Consider the following 17,876-nt stretch of genomic DNA (forward strand, 5'->3'; position numbering starts at 1 on the left):
GCCCCTCTGCCAAGCGTTAGCAGAGGTCAGGACCCTCCAGGTTGGTTTCCTGTTGAAGGAAAAATCAATGACGCAGAGTGAGGGGGTGTATCCTTACTGTAACTCGTTTATTTACACAATATACACGAATCCATGAACAGAGGTAGTCACAAACGGCATGCAGGAAAACCCCCACTTTCTGAAATCTCCACCCAAAAGCCAATACCTGGTTCCCAGGAAGCAACTCTGCACCAAGTATGGATTGGAATTAGAGAAATAAAGGCAGAGAACAAACTCGCTTGCTGTTTGCAACAGCTTCCTTTAAAAGAAGCTATGTCAAAAAAACTAACACAATACAGCATTTCTTCAAAGAATATACACTGCTTGCATGCTGTGTGTAATGGTACCATCTGGTGACTCCCTCCATAACAATAATACTTTACACTTCCATAGCCTCTTACTTCAGACAATCTACAAATGCTTTACAAATATTCATAAAAATACTTCCATGACTTCTTTATACATCACACAGAAGCAATAGAAACCACAGCACGGGACTGGGATTTAGGAGACCTGGGCTCTATTCCTGGGTTAGCCACTGACCTGACAAGTGATCTTGGGTAAGTCACTTCAGTGCTCTGTGCCTCGGTTTCCCCATCTGTGAAATGGGGATAATGATCCTGATCTCCTTTGTAAAGTGTTTTGAGATCTACTGATGAAAAGCGCTATGTAAGAGCTCGGTATTATTATTAATTAGCATCATCCTCATCTTCATCATTCATCATCAGGTCAACTATAAATACTTGGGTGTGTGCAACCAACTGGAACCAGTTTAACTAAAGGTGGTTTTATAAACCAATTAGGTGACATTGGTATGAGTTTTGGTTTAGCCACTTATTTTGGTTTAAAAGTAGTTCATTTTGATTTTTCTTAATCCAGTTTTAAAAAAATGGATTAATAGGCAGTGAACCACTCTTAAACTGAATTAAGTGTGTCTTCACGCAGACTTGCACCAGTTTAACTAAATCAGTTTGCAAACTGATTTAAGGTAAACCACTGCAAATTCTGTATTCAGACTAGGTTTTGAAGGAGCAGCATTTTAAGAGAGCCCATACTCCCAGGTAAAAGAAGCCCCCTACCCCCCTGTCTTTTCTCTAAGGGTCCAGAGTGGGTAGAGGCAATATAAGGAGACAGCAACCTACTGTTGATTGGGGCTTGGGGGAGAACCAGCCGTCGGCCACCTGCTGCTGCTGGAAGGGAGGAGCAGGAACCAGAGGGGAGGGAACAGAGAATGGGGAGCACATGGAAAGCTTTTAAACTCCATTCCCTGTCCGGCTCACCCAATGACAACAGAAAGCTGCCTTTATTGCTCCTTTCCATCTCCCTCACCTTAGGAGGCCACGCCCTCCCCTCCCTTCCAGCAGCTGGACCACTGGAGAAAAAGGCAGAGAAGAGATGTCTCTTACTGTACCTGGTGCTGCGTCCCAGTGTGACCTCTGCTAGGATGCTGCCTCTCAGCTCCCTGGATCTGTCCTATTTGCATATCACCACAGCAGTGATCCCCACCCCTGCTTTCACTAAGGAAGTAGAGACAAGGGCTGGGAAAAGAAATATACAGTCTTGAAGGAAAGATCTGGGATCCAGTCCCAGCTCCCTGTATGTGTCGAGGTTTTATATGGTAAGGACCAGATCGTGAACCCTTTACTCATACTGGCTTATTTACACCATATACACCAATCCTTGAACAGAGATGGTCACAAATGGTATGTTGGCAAACCCTGCTTCCTGAAATCTCAGCCCAAACTCTGATGTGTTGTTCCCCGGAGCAATTTTGCACCAAGCCGTTAGAGAAATAAAGGCAGAGAACAAGCTTCTTACGGCTTGCCACAGCTTCTGCAAAAAGAACCTGTAGCACAAAACTAACCACACAGCGTTTCCTCATGTGAATTGGGACTTCTCGTATAAGGGTCTCACAATATGAGTAGAGGCTGCACCACTCAGTCCAAAGTTTAAATCTGTACATGGACTTTCCCAAAGTTCAGGGGAATTTGGGTCTAGATCAGGCCCATCTCTACGATTAAGGACCATCACATATTTAGTAAGTGTGTGATTGGGCATATTTTACTCACACTTGAACACTGTATGTATGTAGATTTTTGCAATTAATATACTTAGATAGCCTGTGGGCCTAATTCATCCCTGGTGTAATTCCTGGCTTTGATGGAGTTTCATCAGGGATGACTATGGCTCTGTATGTCAAATACCAGAGGCTTGCTTCAAGGCACAAGCTCATAAATATACATTCAGTATCTTTTGATAAAAAGTTGCACAAAAAGAAAAGCAGCCGAGTGCAACATAAACTTCCAGATGTCACTGAGAACAAAAATATTACCAGGAAGAGCCATGACGTCCTCACTGCATCAGCTACCCAGCCACCCGACATAGAGAAATCAATTTATCCAAGAGACACAATCATTTGCAAAATAAATATCTCAGTTTTCAGTGCCCTGGAAAATATACGGCTAAAATAAACAAACACTGGGATGGTAATGAATTGGCCAATGCATAAGGGCAAAATTCTCTCTGATGTAACTCCACTGAAGTGAATAGAGTTATATCAGGGATTAATTTACCTCCATGCTCCTGGAAGATGAAACAGCAGCTGTCTTTCCTGTAGTGCAAGGCTTTCTCCTTAGCTGACAGTGTCTCTTGATCAGTTGGACTGCGAATAAAGTTCAAATACAGTGCAGAATCTCTCATGAGACAAATGTCATCAAGACAGGTGTTAAAAGGGCATGGATCCAGGTGGCCCATTAAGTCCAGAGCAGCTTTTAAAGGGCAGATTTTTTTATGCCTCAAAGGCTCCTATGATATCTGAAAAGGTTTCTCTTCTGTAGTGAGCTGCAGTAGCACTTCCAACCACTTGACTTTTATTTCGGAGAATGGCAATGGCCTTGGATTAAATACGGCGATTCCTTTGTTTAAAACAAACAACCCGAAAACCTTGCCTAAAATTACAAAGTGCAGAAAAAACAGCATTCAACAGACACAGCAGTGAAAGATGACACCAATGCACATTGCAAAGTATCGAGGCAGAATCTTCTACCAAAACGGCGCCAGCATAGAGGGCCTGATCTAAAATCCGTTGAAATCAATGGGAGTTTTAAGGGGCTTTGAATCAGACATAATGTAGCTGCATATCTGGGATAAGGCTCTGTGAGATACCAGAGTGGAACCCAGACCAGTGGGGGGCTGTCACCCCTGCCCTATAACTTTGGGTGCCTTGCAGTGCCTTGCTGCTGTAGCCTCTGACCTGGATTGCTCACAAACAGCCACCAGCATGCAGGTCACTCCCAGATGTGTTTGTGTAAATGCACATCAACAGCCTTGGTTATACTACAGGGTGACCTCAATACACTCCCAGTCCTGGATTTTCCCCCTGAAATGTATGTCTTATACTGCCCAGCCCTCTCCTGGACAGTCCAAATATCTGAAGTCTGTTATTCCGTTAAGAGAATAATACACAACAGTTATTACCTGAAGCAGTTACCCAGACACTTTAACTAACAATGCTGGCTTCGATAAAACAATAAAACAAGTTTATTAACTACAAAGAGAGAGATTTTAAGTGAGTACAAGCAATGAGGCATAAGAGTCAGAAATGGTTACAAGAAGAACAAAGATAAAATGCTTTTTAGTGCCTAACTTAACAAACTAGATAAGATTCAAGCAAAGTTTCTCACCGCATGCTTCTAACAAGGTTAAAACGCTTCAGGTCAGGACCCCTCCCCACAAAGTCCAATGGCTGTTTTCCTTTGTTTTCTTAGGTGTGATGCCAGAGACAGACAGGGAGAGACAGGGATGTCTTGGGGTGTTTGCCCCTCCTTTTTATAGTTTTTAACCCCTCTTTGAAAAGCATTTCCAGCTGGGAACCAGGAGACAGGCAGTCTGCTGGAGGAAAGCGACTCCAGGCTGTTTTTCGCTGAGATGCAGATCTCTTTGTCCCTGTCCCATTTCTTGCCAAAGAATGGTCACTTGGTAGGTAAGGGCCCATCAACTTTGTTAAGACCTGGCTGGGGCATCAGCTTGCTCTTTGTCTTTGGGAAACTGGTATAATCACTCTCTAGACTTATCTGGGAAACCTATTTCAGTCATGATTTCAGCTTATGTTCTTCACTTTACATATAATGTGGCTATATGGACTTTACCATGCTATTACTGATCAGCAAGTGGTGAGTTTTCAAATTATACCTCACAAGGCGTACCTTGTACAAAGACTATTACAATAGCGTATAGGGTGTGAACACAGGGGTGTATTCCATCACAAGCTCATTCCATCCTGATATATCATTGGCCCCAACTAACAAAAACAAATCCATTTAAATAATTTACGTTTATAAAAGACACCAACAATAGCCAAAAGTTCATTGAGCATTCCCTGTCCTATAGTGGGAATTTAGCGTCTTTTCCCCATAAAAGCCTTGGCGGTAGCATGGTCAGAGCATAAGGCTCAGAGCCAGGATTCCTGGATTCTTTTACCAACTTCGCAACTAATTAACTGAATCTCCTTGAGCATTTCATCGAGCCCAATATTTTCATGCTTGGGTATCATGTTTGGGCACCTAAATAAAAACAGCCTGATCTTCACAGGTGTTGAGCAGGATCTCAAGTATTGAGTGGATCTAATTTACCTCGATTTCAGTACGGCATTTGATACGGTTCCACATGGGGAATTATTAGTTACATTAGAAAAGATGGGGATCAATGTGAAAATTGAAAGGTGGATAAGGAACTAGCTAAAGGGGAGACTACAACGGGTCATACTGAAAGGTGAACTGTCAGGCTGGAGCGAGGTTACTCGTGGAGTTCCTCAGGGAACAGTTTTGGGACCAAACTTATTTAATCTTTTTATTACTGACCTTGGCACAAAAAGTGGGAGTGTGCTAATAAAAGTTTGCGGAAGACACAAAGCTGGGAGGTATTGCCAATACAGAGAAGGACTGGGATATCATACAGGAAGATCTGGATGACCTTGTAAACTGGAGTAATAATAATAGGTTGAAATTTAATAGTGAAAAGTGCAAGGTCATGCATTTAGGGATTAATAACAAAATTTTTTGTTATAAGCTGGGGACTCATCAGTTGGAAGTAACAGAGGGGGAGAAGGACCTCGGAGTATTGGTTGATCACAGGATGACTATGAGCCGCCAGTGTGATATGGCCGTGAAAAAAGCTAATGCGGTCTTGGGATGCATCAAGCGAGGTATTTCCAGTAGAGATAAGGAGGTGTTAGTAGCGTTATACAAGGCACTGGTGAGATCTCATCTGGAATACTGTGTGCAGTTCTCGTCTCCCATGTTTAAGAAGGATGAATTCAAACTGGAACAGGTACAGAGAAGGGCTACTAGGATGATCCGAGGAATGGAAAACTTGTCTTATGAAAGGAGACTCAAAGAGCTTGGCTTGTTTAGCCTAACCAAAAGAAGGCTGAGGGGAGATATGATTACTCTCTATAAATATATCAGAGGGATAAATACCAGGAAGGGAGAGGAATTATTTAAGCTCAGTACCAATGTGGACACTAGAACAAATGGATATAAACTGGCCATCAGGAAGTTTAGACTTGAAATTAGACGAAGGTTTCTAACCATCAGAGGAGTGAAGTTCTGGAACAGCCTTCCAAGGGGAGTAGTGGGGGCAAAAGACAAATCTGGCTTCAAGACTAAGCTTGATAAGTTTATGGAGGGGATGGTATGATGGGATAGGCTAATTTTGGCAATTAATTGATCTTTGACTATTAGCGGTAAATATGCCCAATAGTCTGTGATGGGATGTTAGATGGGGTGGGATCTGAGTTACTACAGAGAATTCTTTCCTGGGTGTCTGGCTGGTGAGTCTTGTCCACATGCTCAGGGGTTAGCTGATCACCATATTTGGGGTGGGGAAGGAATTTTCCTCCAGGGCAGATTAGCAGAGGCCCTGGGGGTTTTTCGCCTTCCTCTGCAGCATGGAGCACGGGTCACTTGCTGGAGGATTCTCTGCACCTTGAAGTCTTTAAACCGTGATTTGAGGACTTCAATAGCTCAGACATAGGTTAGGGGTTTATTACAGGAGCGGGTGGGTGAGATTCCGTGGCCTGCGTTGTGCAGGAGGTCAGACTAGATGATCATAATGGTCCCTTCTGACCTTAAAGTCTATGAGTCTATGAGCAACAGCAGCAGCTCCATGAAACTTTCAGGAGGGAATTGAGTCTAAACTGCATCAGAAGATATCCAGGGCTCAGAAATCTACCAGGTCAAAGGAAATGGGAACCTAAGATTTTGTTTGTTTGTTTCCCATTCCAACATGTATATGCTTGAAGGGCCTGTACAACTTTACTCCTGCTTACATCTCAGGTCTTGCCTCTTATCATGTCTTCTCTTGCCTCCTTTGCTCTGCCAGTGATGCTGTCTAACCTTAATGCCCCTTTATTTCCTTCGCCTACTCCTGGCTTGATTCCTTCTTCCATGCTGCCAGGTCACAGGACATCAGACCCCCCACCGTCTTCTCCTTCTTCATGTCTCTCCTAAAACCCCATATCTTCAGCAAGGATCAGAGACACTAGCCAACTAACAGATGCCCTAACATTTTGGAAGAGAGGTTGTATAGGAAATATACAAACTGAGATTTTCAAAGGGGCCTAAGGGAGTACTGTGCCCAAATCCCACTGAAATTCAATGGGAATTGGAGCCCAGCTCCTCAAAGATATTTAGGAACTAACTCCCATTGAAATCAGTGAAAGTTAGTTGTCTAAATACCTTTAGGGATCTGGGCCTGGGTCCTTAACTCCATTAAATAAACACCTTCCATCAAGTCACCCAGTGCATTTTGCCTTATCTGTGCCTATTTTTGGATTGCAAGCTCTTCTGGGCAGGGTCTGTGTGACATTTCCCCGGGTACCCAGGGCTGTGAGGCACCTGCTTCCGCCTGCTCTTAGTGTGAGGAAGTCTTGTCTGTGCCCGCTGGGGGGTCAGCTCCCCAGCCCCACCAGCCACGGGCAACACAAGTGCTCCCTTCTAGGCCTACACAGACCCTACTGTCACTCTGCAGACTAGTGAAAGGTACACTCAGGTCCTGGAGCCCTCCGAGCATCCCCCTGTTCTACTGGACGCTCGCAGGGTTCACAGATCCGCTGCATCCAAAGGAACAATTTGCCTCAGTTTACCAGTTCCACCTCAGATTACTGCACCACTTAACACACAGCACTTAGGTATGTTTGCAGTGAAATTAAGTGTAAGTTTATTTAACAAAGGCAGAGAGAGTCAAGTAACAGCAGTATTGGAAACAAATGGTTACAGAAAAGTAAAATCATAGCACGCATTCTAGGACCTAGACTTCGTTAACTAGATACGCGCCTGCCTTGTAGATCAATGCTCACCCCAAGTCCTTTCAGTGTTTGCCAGCCAGGCTGATGGTGACCCCACTTTCCTACAACAAACATGGTGTCAGCTTGCCTCCGTGAACAATCCTGTGTGCTTCCTTGTATCCCTAGCAGCGCTTTGTCTTTAGTCAGAATCAGGACATATCCTGCTGTTGTTTTTTCCCCTGTACATTTTCTTTCTTGTAGATTTCACAATCTTTCCACTGCGATCTGGGTTATGTGCAAATAGGCATCCATTGTAAGACATACAATATACATATGGCCAGACACAGAGATGAGCGTCTGTTTCTGCCTGCCTGCAAGGAACATGTCCAAGGTTTATCATCTCCTGGTGACCTACCTTATAATATATGGAGATGTACCTATCTCATAGAACTGGAAGGGACCCTAAAAGGTCATTGAGTCCAGGCCCCTGCCTTCACTAGCGGGACCAAGTACTGATTTTGCCCCAGATCCCTAAGTGTCCCCCTCAAGGATTGAGCTCACAACGCTGGGTTTAGGAGGCCAATGCTCAAACCACTGAGCTATCCCTCCCTGTCCCCAATACCTTAACTCCCAGATCTTCAGAACATAATTTTCAGTATGGATATATACCTTCGTCAATACTGTCCGTGTATACATTTTGCAATGATTATGCCGACCAGTGGTCTGCTGCCTTTTAGTTGAGACTTCACGTGCCACTCTTTGGTAAACAATAATGCACATATTTGACCCAGGGAAAGCCCTGGGCACCCCTCTGCCAGCTGGCACCAAGTGATCCCTCAATCACAGTCTGTCACTATTTGTGTCCGGAACAGAGCTGAGAACATTGTCGGGACTTAATGAACAATAATCTGTTAAGCGAGGGACATAACTTCAGAGTCTTCTCTAATGGAATAAACCAAGATTCCCCAAATTTATTTTGTTCCCTTCTCAACTAACAGAGGCATCAGTCTGAGTTGTGGCTCCTTTAAAGGATTCACTGAAGAAGACACCCCGGCTACAAATAAAGCGTAATGAGAAAGTATTGCTTTCAGTCAAGGCTGTGAGTTTTAAGATCCTGAGGATCTGGTGGCATCCATTGTTTTCCACTTACATGGATTGATATCCCTACGTTTTCCAAAATCGTTTAAAATATATTATGAAAGGGTCAATTTTAATACTATATAAACAAACATAGTCCACATTTTCTTAAAAAAAACCCAACCCACAGTCAACTGTTGAATTAATTGTTTTAAACGTATAAAAATCTTCTTTTACTAACTGCTGTAACACCCTGCAGGGCTTGTGATATAAAGAGACTCCTCAGGCAGGTTGATTTCTAAGACAGCCACCTGAATTATTATTATTTATTATTGTAGCATCTCAGAGCCCGTGTCGTGGACCAGGATCCCATTGTGCTAGGTGCTGTACAAACAGAACTCAAAAAGATGGTTCCTACCCCCAGAAGCTTGCAATCTAAGTATAAGGCAAGAGACCACAGATGGATACAGGCAGATGGGGGAATGCAAGGAAATAATGAGACAATGGTCAGCATGGTAGGCAGTGGCCAGCAATTAGTCTAATGATTAAAATAAATAATGGTCAAATGCAACAGTAAATACAAGAAATTCTTGAACAATAATTATGACCTGATTTTGCAAATACTTATGGATGCGAATAACTTTACACATGTGAGTAATCTCATTAGGATTGTTCTCATGCTTAAATACGTGTGAAAATGGTTTCAGCACTATGGCCTATATAAATCATAGAATCATAGAATATTAGGATTGGAAGAGACCTCAGGAGGTCATCTAGTCCAATCCCCTGCTCAAAGCAGGACCAACCCCAACTAAATCATCCCAGCCAGGGCTTTGTCAAGCCGGGCCTTAAAAACCTCTAAGGATGGAGATTCCACCACATCCCTAGGTAACCCATTCCAGTGCTTCACCACCCTCCTAGTGAAACAGTTTTTCCTAGTATCCAACCTAGACCTCCCCCACTGCAACTTGAGACCATTGCTTCTTGTTCTGTCATCTGCCACCACTTAGAACAGCCGAGCTCCATCCTCCATTCCCCCCTCACTCTTCTCTTCTGCAGACTAAATAACCCCAGTTCCCTCAGCCTCGCCACATAAGTCATGTGCCCCAGCACCCTGATCATTTTCATTGCCCTCCGCTGGACTCTCTCCAATTAGTCATTCCACTATCAAAACTGTAACAATGCATGCATTTGGAGCTGGAAAACCGGCTACTCTAGTGTTTTCTCTTCATACCTAAGTGTAAAATCCCCTCAAAAATATATCTTATACAGGGCAGTGATTATGCTAAACAGTTCATTCAGTTTTGAACGATTCTGCCTGTTTGAGAGAGATTTCCCAGGCTTCTTCAAACAGAGAAATGGTTGCACCTGGCTGTATCTCTAAAAACGAAATGAACGTTTTAAGTTATACCGCTGTATCTCAGAGACACCCAGGCAATTTGCACCTAACTTGAATCAAAATGAAATGTGAGTTGGCTCAGCTAATTCTGGAGCAATGCATGCTGGGATTGATAGCCTCAGCACCCATGAGCCCACAGTAAAGATGAGGACTTTTCTAGGCTACATTTTAAAAACATCCTGGTCTTGAAGGCCCCAGTGAGCCCAGCCAAGCCGTGCATGATGGAGGAATTATTCTACGGAATACTATCGTTTTTAAAATTTGTTATTAAAAGATGCTATAAGGATCTCAGCACACGTTTTACGCACAAGTAGCAATGCAGAGAGGCACACATCTATAACAGCCACATAACATGTATATCTTAGCATGTATATGCTTACCCGATTCCTCTGCTTCTTTGACCATCACCGCACAATAAGGATTAATCACCTCCCCTTGTGATGGCAGATAGGGGCCGCTGTCATAGTTTGATAAGCCAATCCGAAGAAAGGGTGACATGACAGATCCTGTGTCGAGGAAAAGAGAAATGATATTTGGGGGAGTCTAAAAATTCCCTTTGTTTTAACTAGCATCACTGGTAGTCGGGGGGCAAACTAGCAGCTACTTATCCATCTGAAAAGGGGCTCTATGATTTCCTCTTCTGCCTAGCAAGTTGCTTGACTAGCACAAAACAGTCATGAGACTACGCATGAGTGAGGTAACGTAACCAGATGTGTTGATTTCAAGGTGTGACTTAACCGGTCACAAGGCATTTGCTGGAAATGCACTCAGCTGGCTTCAGAGTACCACTGATTCAACACCAGCTCACATATAACCACACATTGGAACTACAGCAATAGTGAAACCAAGTCATATTCATGGGATAACCTCTCCTGTAGTTCATGTGCAGTCACACGCTCACAAAACAGAACATTGTGGGGAAACACTGAGTTTTGGGAACACCAGTCTATTGGAAACCTGAAAGTGAAACATGACGCTGTGAAAAATTGAAGCACTATTTATATGCAACGTAGAAATGATGCCAGGCATCACTGGGTAGCTGACACTTATTTATTGGCAATTTATTAACCTTTAAAGCGAAAATTCTGCTCATTGGACCCAGATCTTTTTGGAGGGCCAGGGAGGAGAACACTTATGGAATCACAGATTCACAGAAATGTAGGGCTGGAAGGAACCTCTAATCCACCCCCTGCACTGAGGCAGGGCCAAGCAAACCTAGACCTGACATATGTTTGTCTAATTTGTTCTTAAAAATCCTCCAGTGATGGGGATTTCACAAGCTCCCTTGGAAACCTATTCCAATGCTTAATTATCCGTATAGTTAGAAAGATTTTCCTAATATCTAACCTAAATCTCCTTTGCTGCACATCAAGTCATTATTTCTTTCCCTACTTTCAGTGAACATGGAGAACAATTGATCACCGTCCTCTTTATAACAGCCCCTAACATATTCAAAGACTGGTATCAAGCCCCCCTCTTGGACTTCTTTTTTCAAGATTAAACATGGCCAGTTTTTTTAACCTTTCCTTATAGGTCAGGTTTTCTAAATCATTTATCATTGTTGTTGCTCTCCTCTGGATTCTCTTCAGTTTGTCCACATCTTTCATAACATGTGGTGCCCAGAATTGGACACAATACTACAGCTGAGGCCTCACCAGTGCCAAGCAGAGCAGGACAATTACCTCCTATGTCTTGCATATAATACTCCTGTTAATACATCTGAGAATGATATTAGCCTTTGTTGGAACTGCATCATACTGTTGACTCATATTGAATTTGTGATCCACTATAACCCCCCAGATCCTTTTCAGCAGTACTAACCAGTTATTCCCCATTTCGTAGCTGTGCATTTGATTTTGCTCCCTAAATGTAGTACTTTGCATGTGTCTTTACTGAATTGAGTTTTGTTGATTTCAGAACAATTCTCCAATGTGTCAAGGTCTTTTTGAATTTCAATCCTATCCTTCAAAGTGCTAGCAATCCCTCCCAGCTTGGTGCCATCTACACATTTTATAAGCACACTCTCCACTCAGTTATCCAGAGTAATTAATGAAGACATCAAATATTACCAGATCCGGGACAGACCCCTGCAGATCCCCGCTAGTTATGACCTCTCAGTTTGACAGCAAGCCATGGATAACTATTCTTTGAATACGGTCTTCGGGAACAAGCTGCAGCCCTCTATACCGATATTCCAGTCATGAGATTTATCCCACCAATTGATGCCAATTAAATCAGAATTTAGCTTACGTACAATACTTCCAGTTCTTCCTGTTTATTCCCCATGCTCCTTCCATTTGTGCATAGACATCTAAAGCCTGGTCTACACTACAGAGTTAGGTTGATGCAAGGCAGCTTACGCCAACCTAACTACATTTAAATTTCACCTCCACTGATGTAACCGCCCTGCTATGCCGACGTAATACTCCACCTCCAAAGGCGGCGTAGAGTCAAAGCCAATGTAGGTAGGTTATGTCCACTGTTACTGGCTTTCAGGAGCCGTCCCACAATGCCCCAGTACAATCAATACAAGTGCTCCTGGTGAGGATGTACACTGACACAAGGAGCCAAGTGTAGACACGCACAAGCAACGCAGTTACTGAGGCGGCTGCATGCTGATGTAAGTTAGGTTGTGTAGATGTGGCCTAAGATACGTTAAGCCACTAAGAAATGCTATACAGCCGAAGAGCAACTTATCTGTTCTCCTCTTGTAGCTCTTCTACAGCTTGCAGTGAAAAGATATCGCAAAGTGATAATCGTGTCAACAGAATAACTCTTTATTTACAGATTATTGGGTGCCCACCATAGTCATATCTAGGTCCCATCAAGACTCTGGTCTGGCCCCTCCAATGTCTCCCAGTCCACTACAGCTGCCAGTTTAAGACCTTGCATCTAGTTGTCAGAGCCATTAATGCATAGGCGCTGACTCCGTGGGTGCTCTGGGACTAGAGCACCCATGGGGAAAAAATGGTGGGTGCTGAGCACCCACCAGCAGCCCCCCTATCAGGACCTCCCCCAGCGCCTCCAGCACGCTGGTGGGCCCCACGGATCAGCACCTCCTCCTCCCTCCCCACACCTCCCGCCCGCAGCAATCAGCTGTTTTGTGGCATGCAGGGAGGCTGGGAGGGAGCGGGAAGAAGCGAGGGTGTGGCACACTCAGGGGAGTGGGTAGAACTGGCTGGAAAGAGGCGGGGCAGGGGTGGGGGCTTGGGGGAAGGGGTGGAGTGGAGGAGGGGCCTGGGGCACCCCCCGGCAGTTTGAAAAGTCGGCACCTGTGCATTTATGGCTCAGGTCCTACCAACATAAGAGAGTGAATTTCCATCTAAGAACCACCTAAAACAGTGTGATTCTCTGGGACAATGAAGGTCACAAAGCCCAGAAATAAGTGTGAGAGAGCTGGAGGCAAAGCATTCCCAGTTAAGGGGATTTGAACTTCCAGAAGCGTTTAGCTGAATCCAGAGTCTGACCAATTTTAGAAAACACTGAAAAACTTTCTCACGTTAGAAAGTTTTCCCCACCCTAACCAGAACAACATTCACAAGAACAACCACCACATCTCACTTATACACACAAACACCCTCTCCCGAGCAGAGCATTTTATACGCTGAAAAGTAAGAAGTGACAGAGACTGTATGAAATTCACTGGGAGGGATTTTGGTATTGCTAATCTATTTTTGCACAGAAAGTGCCCCGATATGGTCATGGGCAGCAGTACAAAAGCCTAAAATAAACAGAATTGACACATGCGCACGGACCACAAATGGCAAACCCTGTCTGTAACCTCCTGCTGCTTTTTGAACTGCTTAGTTCCAGCATCAGTCAACAGGTTGATTAAAAGGATACACCTTGCACTGCGCTCTGAAAGCCAAACCTGGCCTTTCATGGACTATGAGTGGAAATAAATCTCACAGTCCAGAACAGACAGCTGAGACCACCCAGCCACCAGTGCTCCTATGGGCTGACAGCAAAAACAACCCAGCTGACCTCAAAGGTCACGCGAAGGAGGTTAGGGTAAAATAAAGCCATTTTTCTTACCTGTAAATGGAATTTTACTGATAGACAAGGTCAGTCTCTAACTAGATGGGTTTTCCTTTTCATCACATCTGTAGAAAACATGGAGCAATGTCACGGCTGTCTCTCATTGTCACTGCTCCTGGGGCTGGGCTGCCTTTAAAACTCTGGACTCTCTGTTTAAGGAGGTGGAAGAAAGGAGAATGAATGGGGGGAGTCGGAGCAAAACCATGCCGCAGCCAATTGCCAGAATGGCGACCGTCTTACCAGGCAATTTGGAGAGACGAGAGTCCATCCCCCCGCGCTGTGCAGAAGTAGTGGGTGACTGCAACAGTCAGAAGGAGTCTCTGTAAATGCATGACTGTCCCCCACAACCCTAGCCTCTGGCAGATCCTCTTGCCATCTAAATATGGTAAAACCCGCTTCTTCCTGGTTTGGAAAATAAAGACAAACATCTACAATTAAGATTGGGATTGAAACAAGATTTGGAGGCAAACACTTCGGGCCTGATTTTTCAAAGGCGCTTAACACGCATGGCTCAGCACCTTCGAAGGCTGGGACACCTGCTCTTTTCTTGCGCAGGCAATAGGGCGTGTTTATTCGCTGCTAGATCTTTTAAGGGGTTCGTCAAGGGATTTCTCAGATAAGTTGCACCAGTATAGGGACGATCCACAAGCTTGGCATTATTGTGAAGGTTCTCCTCCCAATTTTAGCTGAAGTACCCTGTGATCGGCAGCTTGTGTAGCTGCTAATCTGGCTGAGACACAGATTGAACTCTATGAGGAATCACACAGGCACTTAAATACTATGTTTAAGAAAGTGGAAAGCCTTTGGATACCTTGAGAGGGGCCTTATGCCTAGGAGAAAGAAAACTCCATGAGTTCTTCATAAAACCCCAGGCAGTGCACCGATGATGGTCAGACTGTGCCAGGTGAAAATCTGAAAGCTTCTAGGGTCACTTCAAAAGACTACCCACATGCTTCTCTATAAGATCTCAGTGTGTGATGTTGCCCGCAAGTAGGAGAAAATATTTTCGGAAGCATCTGTGATTTGTAGCTTTCCCAGGAATTGCTGGGGAGGGTAAATCACAGGCGGGAGTATCTGAAATTAGTTTCTGTTCTGCAGGATAATGCAGGGAATTAGCACCATCCATCTCTCCTCAGGTCTTGGGCGATATATCTCTGGAGTTAGCTTCAGCAGCTTGGAGATACATCAGTATTAGAAAGATAGGTCCTTGAGGGAAGCCGGTGAGGCCATCCTCATTATCGACCCAGGTTTGGATAGGTTTGCATGGCAACAAACAGGATGGGAACAGATATGGAGCAGCACCAAGAGCCCGGTGAGTAGAAACCCCCTCCAAAGTTACTTATTAGGGGAGGGGTCCATGATATTAAAGCAGGTGGGCAACAGGAAGAGGACTTAGCCTGGATTGATGGAAAAACCCAATCCAAATAGATAGTCTCCCCACAAGAAACAAATGCATTGTTCTTCTTTCTTTGTCTTCAACTATTCGAACATTTCCTACCCCCCTGAAATAAGAGGCCTAGCTAAACTGGGAGGGGAAAAAAATAACCTGAGGAATTCTGGCAGCAAGATGTAAATATAAATGCCTGTGCCAAGTAATGGGCATCAGGGCAAGCTAACAGGACCCTGAAGACAGCCTGGGGCTGACACTCAAAACGGCTGCAATCTTCCGCTCATGCCTGTTCAAATATGAAGTAAGTAGAAACCCGTCTCCTTAGAGGCTGACCCTGCCCACTTGGAGTGAGGAGATGAGTCTGTTGTATAAATAGCACAGCAGGAGTTTGGTTCCACTTTGCATTTGTTTATACCATCAGTTCTCCATGTTTTTCATTCTGCTAATGACCTGGCAAGAGAAAGATCCCTTAATGGATACATGTCCCAACACCCTAATTCCCAACTGTTTGGCTCTCAAAACAATCCACTCTGTGGACCCTCAGGAAGGGCTGTGATCACCATTAAGTGGTCCACTGACCCCATGCTGAGCAGCCCTGGCTTACAGGGGATGGATCACTTGATGATGACCTGTTCTGTTCATTCCCTCTGAAGCACCAGGCATTGGCCACTGTCAGAAGACAGGATACTGGGCTAGATGGACCTTTGATCTGACCCAGTATGGCCGTTCTTATGATTAAAAAGTATAATACAGCACTTTGGGAATCTTTGAGCATGAAAATCAACAAAGCAATCTAAATATTGTTCTATATCTTCTTGGCACAGAAATACCCCAAATGCAACTAAATCATTTTCTCAAATATTTAGAAAAACTTCACTTAGGTGAAAAGTATTGGGCTAAATTCATCACTAGTGTAATCCACTGAAGTGATGCAATTACTTTAGCAATGAACATGGTCCAACATGTTGACAGCAAAGGTCAAAGTTTAAAGAAAAAATCAGTTTTGAAGAGTTATCAGATCTCAAATCAGTACCAGACTTAGGGCCCACCCCTCATACACCATCAGCGTTAGGAGCACGGTCTGTATTCCACTAGAGAGTCGAAAACCCTCCGTTCCAATGGAAAATAGCATTTATTGTAGCCCTGGTTGGCTGCGCAGTGACTGACCTCAACAGCATGTGACTATGTTCTATTTATGATCAATTTTAGAGACTCTTACCACACATTAGTTATAAAGAACTGGAGCCCTGTATTGGGGATATTCAAGGAACTTCCCATAAGCTGATCTATCACTCAGAGGTTCTAGAAATTGAAATGTCATGGCAATCAAGCAGTCATCAGCAAAGGAGAGAGGATATTTGACATGGCTGTGTGGGCCCTTTGCAGCTGAAGGAAACAGATCGTATCTGGGGGAGAGTTCATCAGGGATCTGCGTGAGTCTTTTGTGTTGTGTGCACTAACTTTCTATTCCATTTCTTTACAAAGAACAATAACTGCAGGCTCACTTTTCCTCCCCAGTAAGACTTATAGAAACATGTGAAGTCCCCACAGAAGCGTGTGGGGGGAGACAGAGAGTGGGCGACTGATTACTTGATGAAAGCAGAGGGCATATAGTACATACCCAGTCCTGGCGTAGGGGAGGGCTGGATGATCTAATCCTTTGCTTCATCTCCAACTTCTAACATCCTCCTATTTTCTGTAGCTAAATGCCTATATAAAAATACTTCTTTATTAACTACTCGGAAAGCTTGAAGCTGGACGGGACTGGACCTCTGGCAGATATCATGGCGTGGTGCAGGAGAGCAGTAGCTATGACAGATGACAGGTGCACCTAATGGCCCCCGTTGCGATATTAAGATGCAGCTCCTGCCCCTGAAGAGCTTACCCTCTAAGCTAACAAGGAAGACAGAGGGAAGGAAGCACCATAGTCTCCATTTCACAGATGGGGAACTAAGCACAAAGGGATTCAGTGACTCACCCAACATTACACAGGAAGTCTGTGGTAGAGTTGGGATTTAAACCCAGGTCTCACAGTGAGACGACGTGTCTAAGACACTTATATGGCGCCTATCAACATGCTATCTGAGCACCTCACAACCTTTAACAAATGTATCTTCCCAGCCCCCTGGTGAACTAGGGCAGTGCTATTACCCCCATTTTAAAGAAGGGGATTGAGGCACAGAGAGACTAAGGGCCAGATCCACAAAGGAACTTTGGCATCTAAGTCCCAGTTTTAGGGATGGCTGCAATCCACAAACCCCCGTCAGCTGCTGCCTAACCCGATGGGTGCCAAAACTCACTGGGCACCTAAAGTTTTGCTGTAAAAGTTGCATTGGTGCCTAAGTTTCTGCTTCTGGGCATATGCACTGCTGCTTGAGGCAGGCGCCCTGGCCCCTGTCTCCTACCGCAACCCCTCACACCTGGGAGAATAGGAAGGGCAACTCTTTCTTGACTATATTAGGAAGCAATACACGTAATAGTCTTAAGCAAATGAACTCGAACAGCGTGGAATGTACAGACTAAGGCCTGGTCCACACTAACCCCCCACTTCGGACTAAGGTACGCAAATTCAGCTACGTTAATAACGTAGCTGAATTCGAAGTACCTTAGTTCGAACTTACCGCGGGTCCAGACGCTGCAGGTAGGCT

At 44.4% G+C, this 17,876-nt stretch overlaps 1 protein-coding gene across 2 annotated transcripts in view; it reads right to left on the reverse strand.

Moving 5' to 3' along the window:
- Window positions 1-17,876, reverse strand: part of PRKCQ (protein kinase C theta) — an 89,435-nt gene that overhangs the window by 54,105 nt on the left and 17,454 nt on the right. Inside the window, exons 2-4 of one of the 2 annotated variants that reach the window (XM_026648615.2) lie at window positions 14,079-14,240; window positions 13,836-13,987; window positions 10,181-10,306 (exon numbers count right to left, since the gene is read on the reverse strand). In XM_026648615.2, coding sequence (XP_026504400.1) covers window positions 10,181-10,298 — 118 coding nt within the window. In that variant the 5' untranslated portion in view covers window positions 10,299-10,306; window positions 13,836-13,987; window positions 14,079-14,240. The remainder of the gene's footprint in view (window positions 1-10,180; window positions 10,307-13,835; window positions 13,988-14,078; window positions 14,241-17,876) is intronic. The other variant, XM_026648616.2, reaches the window with a different exon arrangement.

Source organism: Terrapene carolina, unplaced genomic scaffold (assembly GCF_002925995.2).
Source record: "Terrapene carolina triunguis isolate 2854851 unplaced genomic scaffold, T_m_triunguis-2.0 Scaffold68, whole genome shotgun sequence".
Taxonomy (NCBI): Eukaryota; Metazoa; Chordata; order Testudines; family Emydidae; genus Terrapene; species Terrapene triunguis.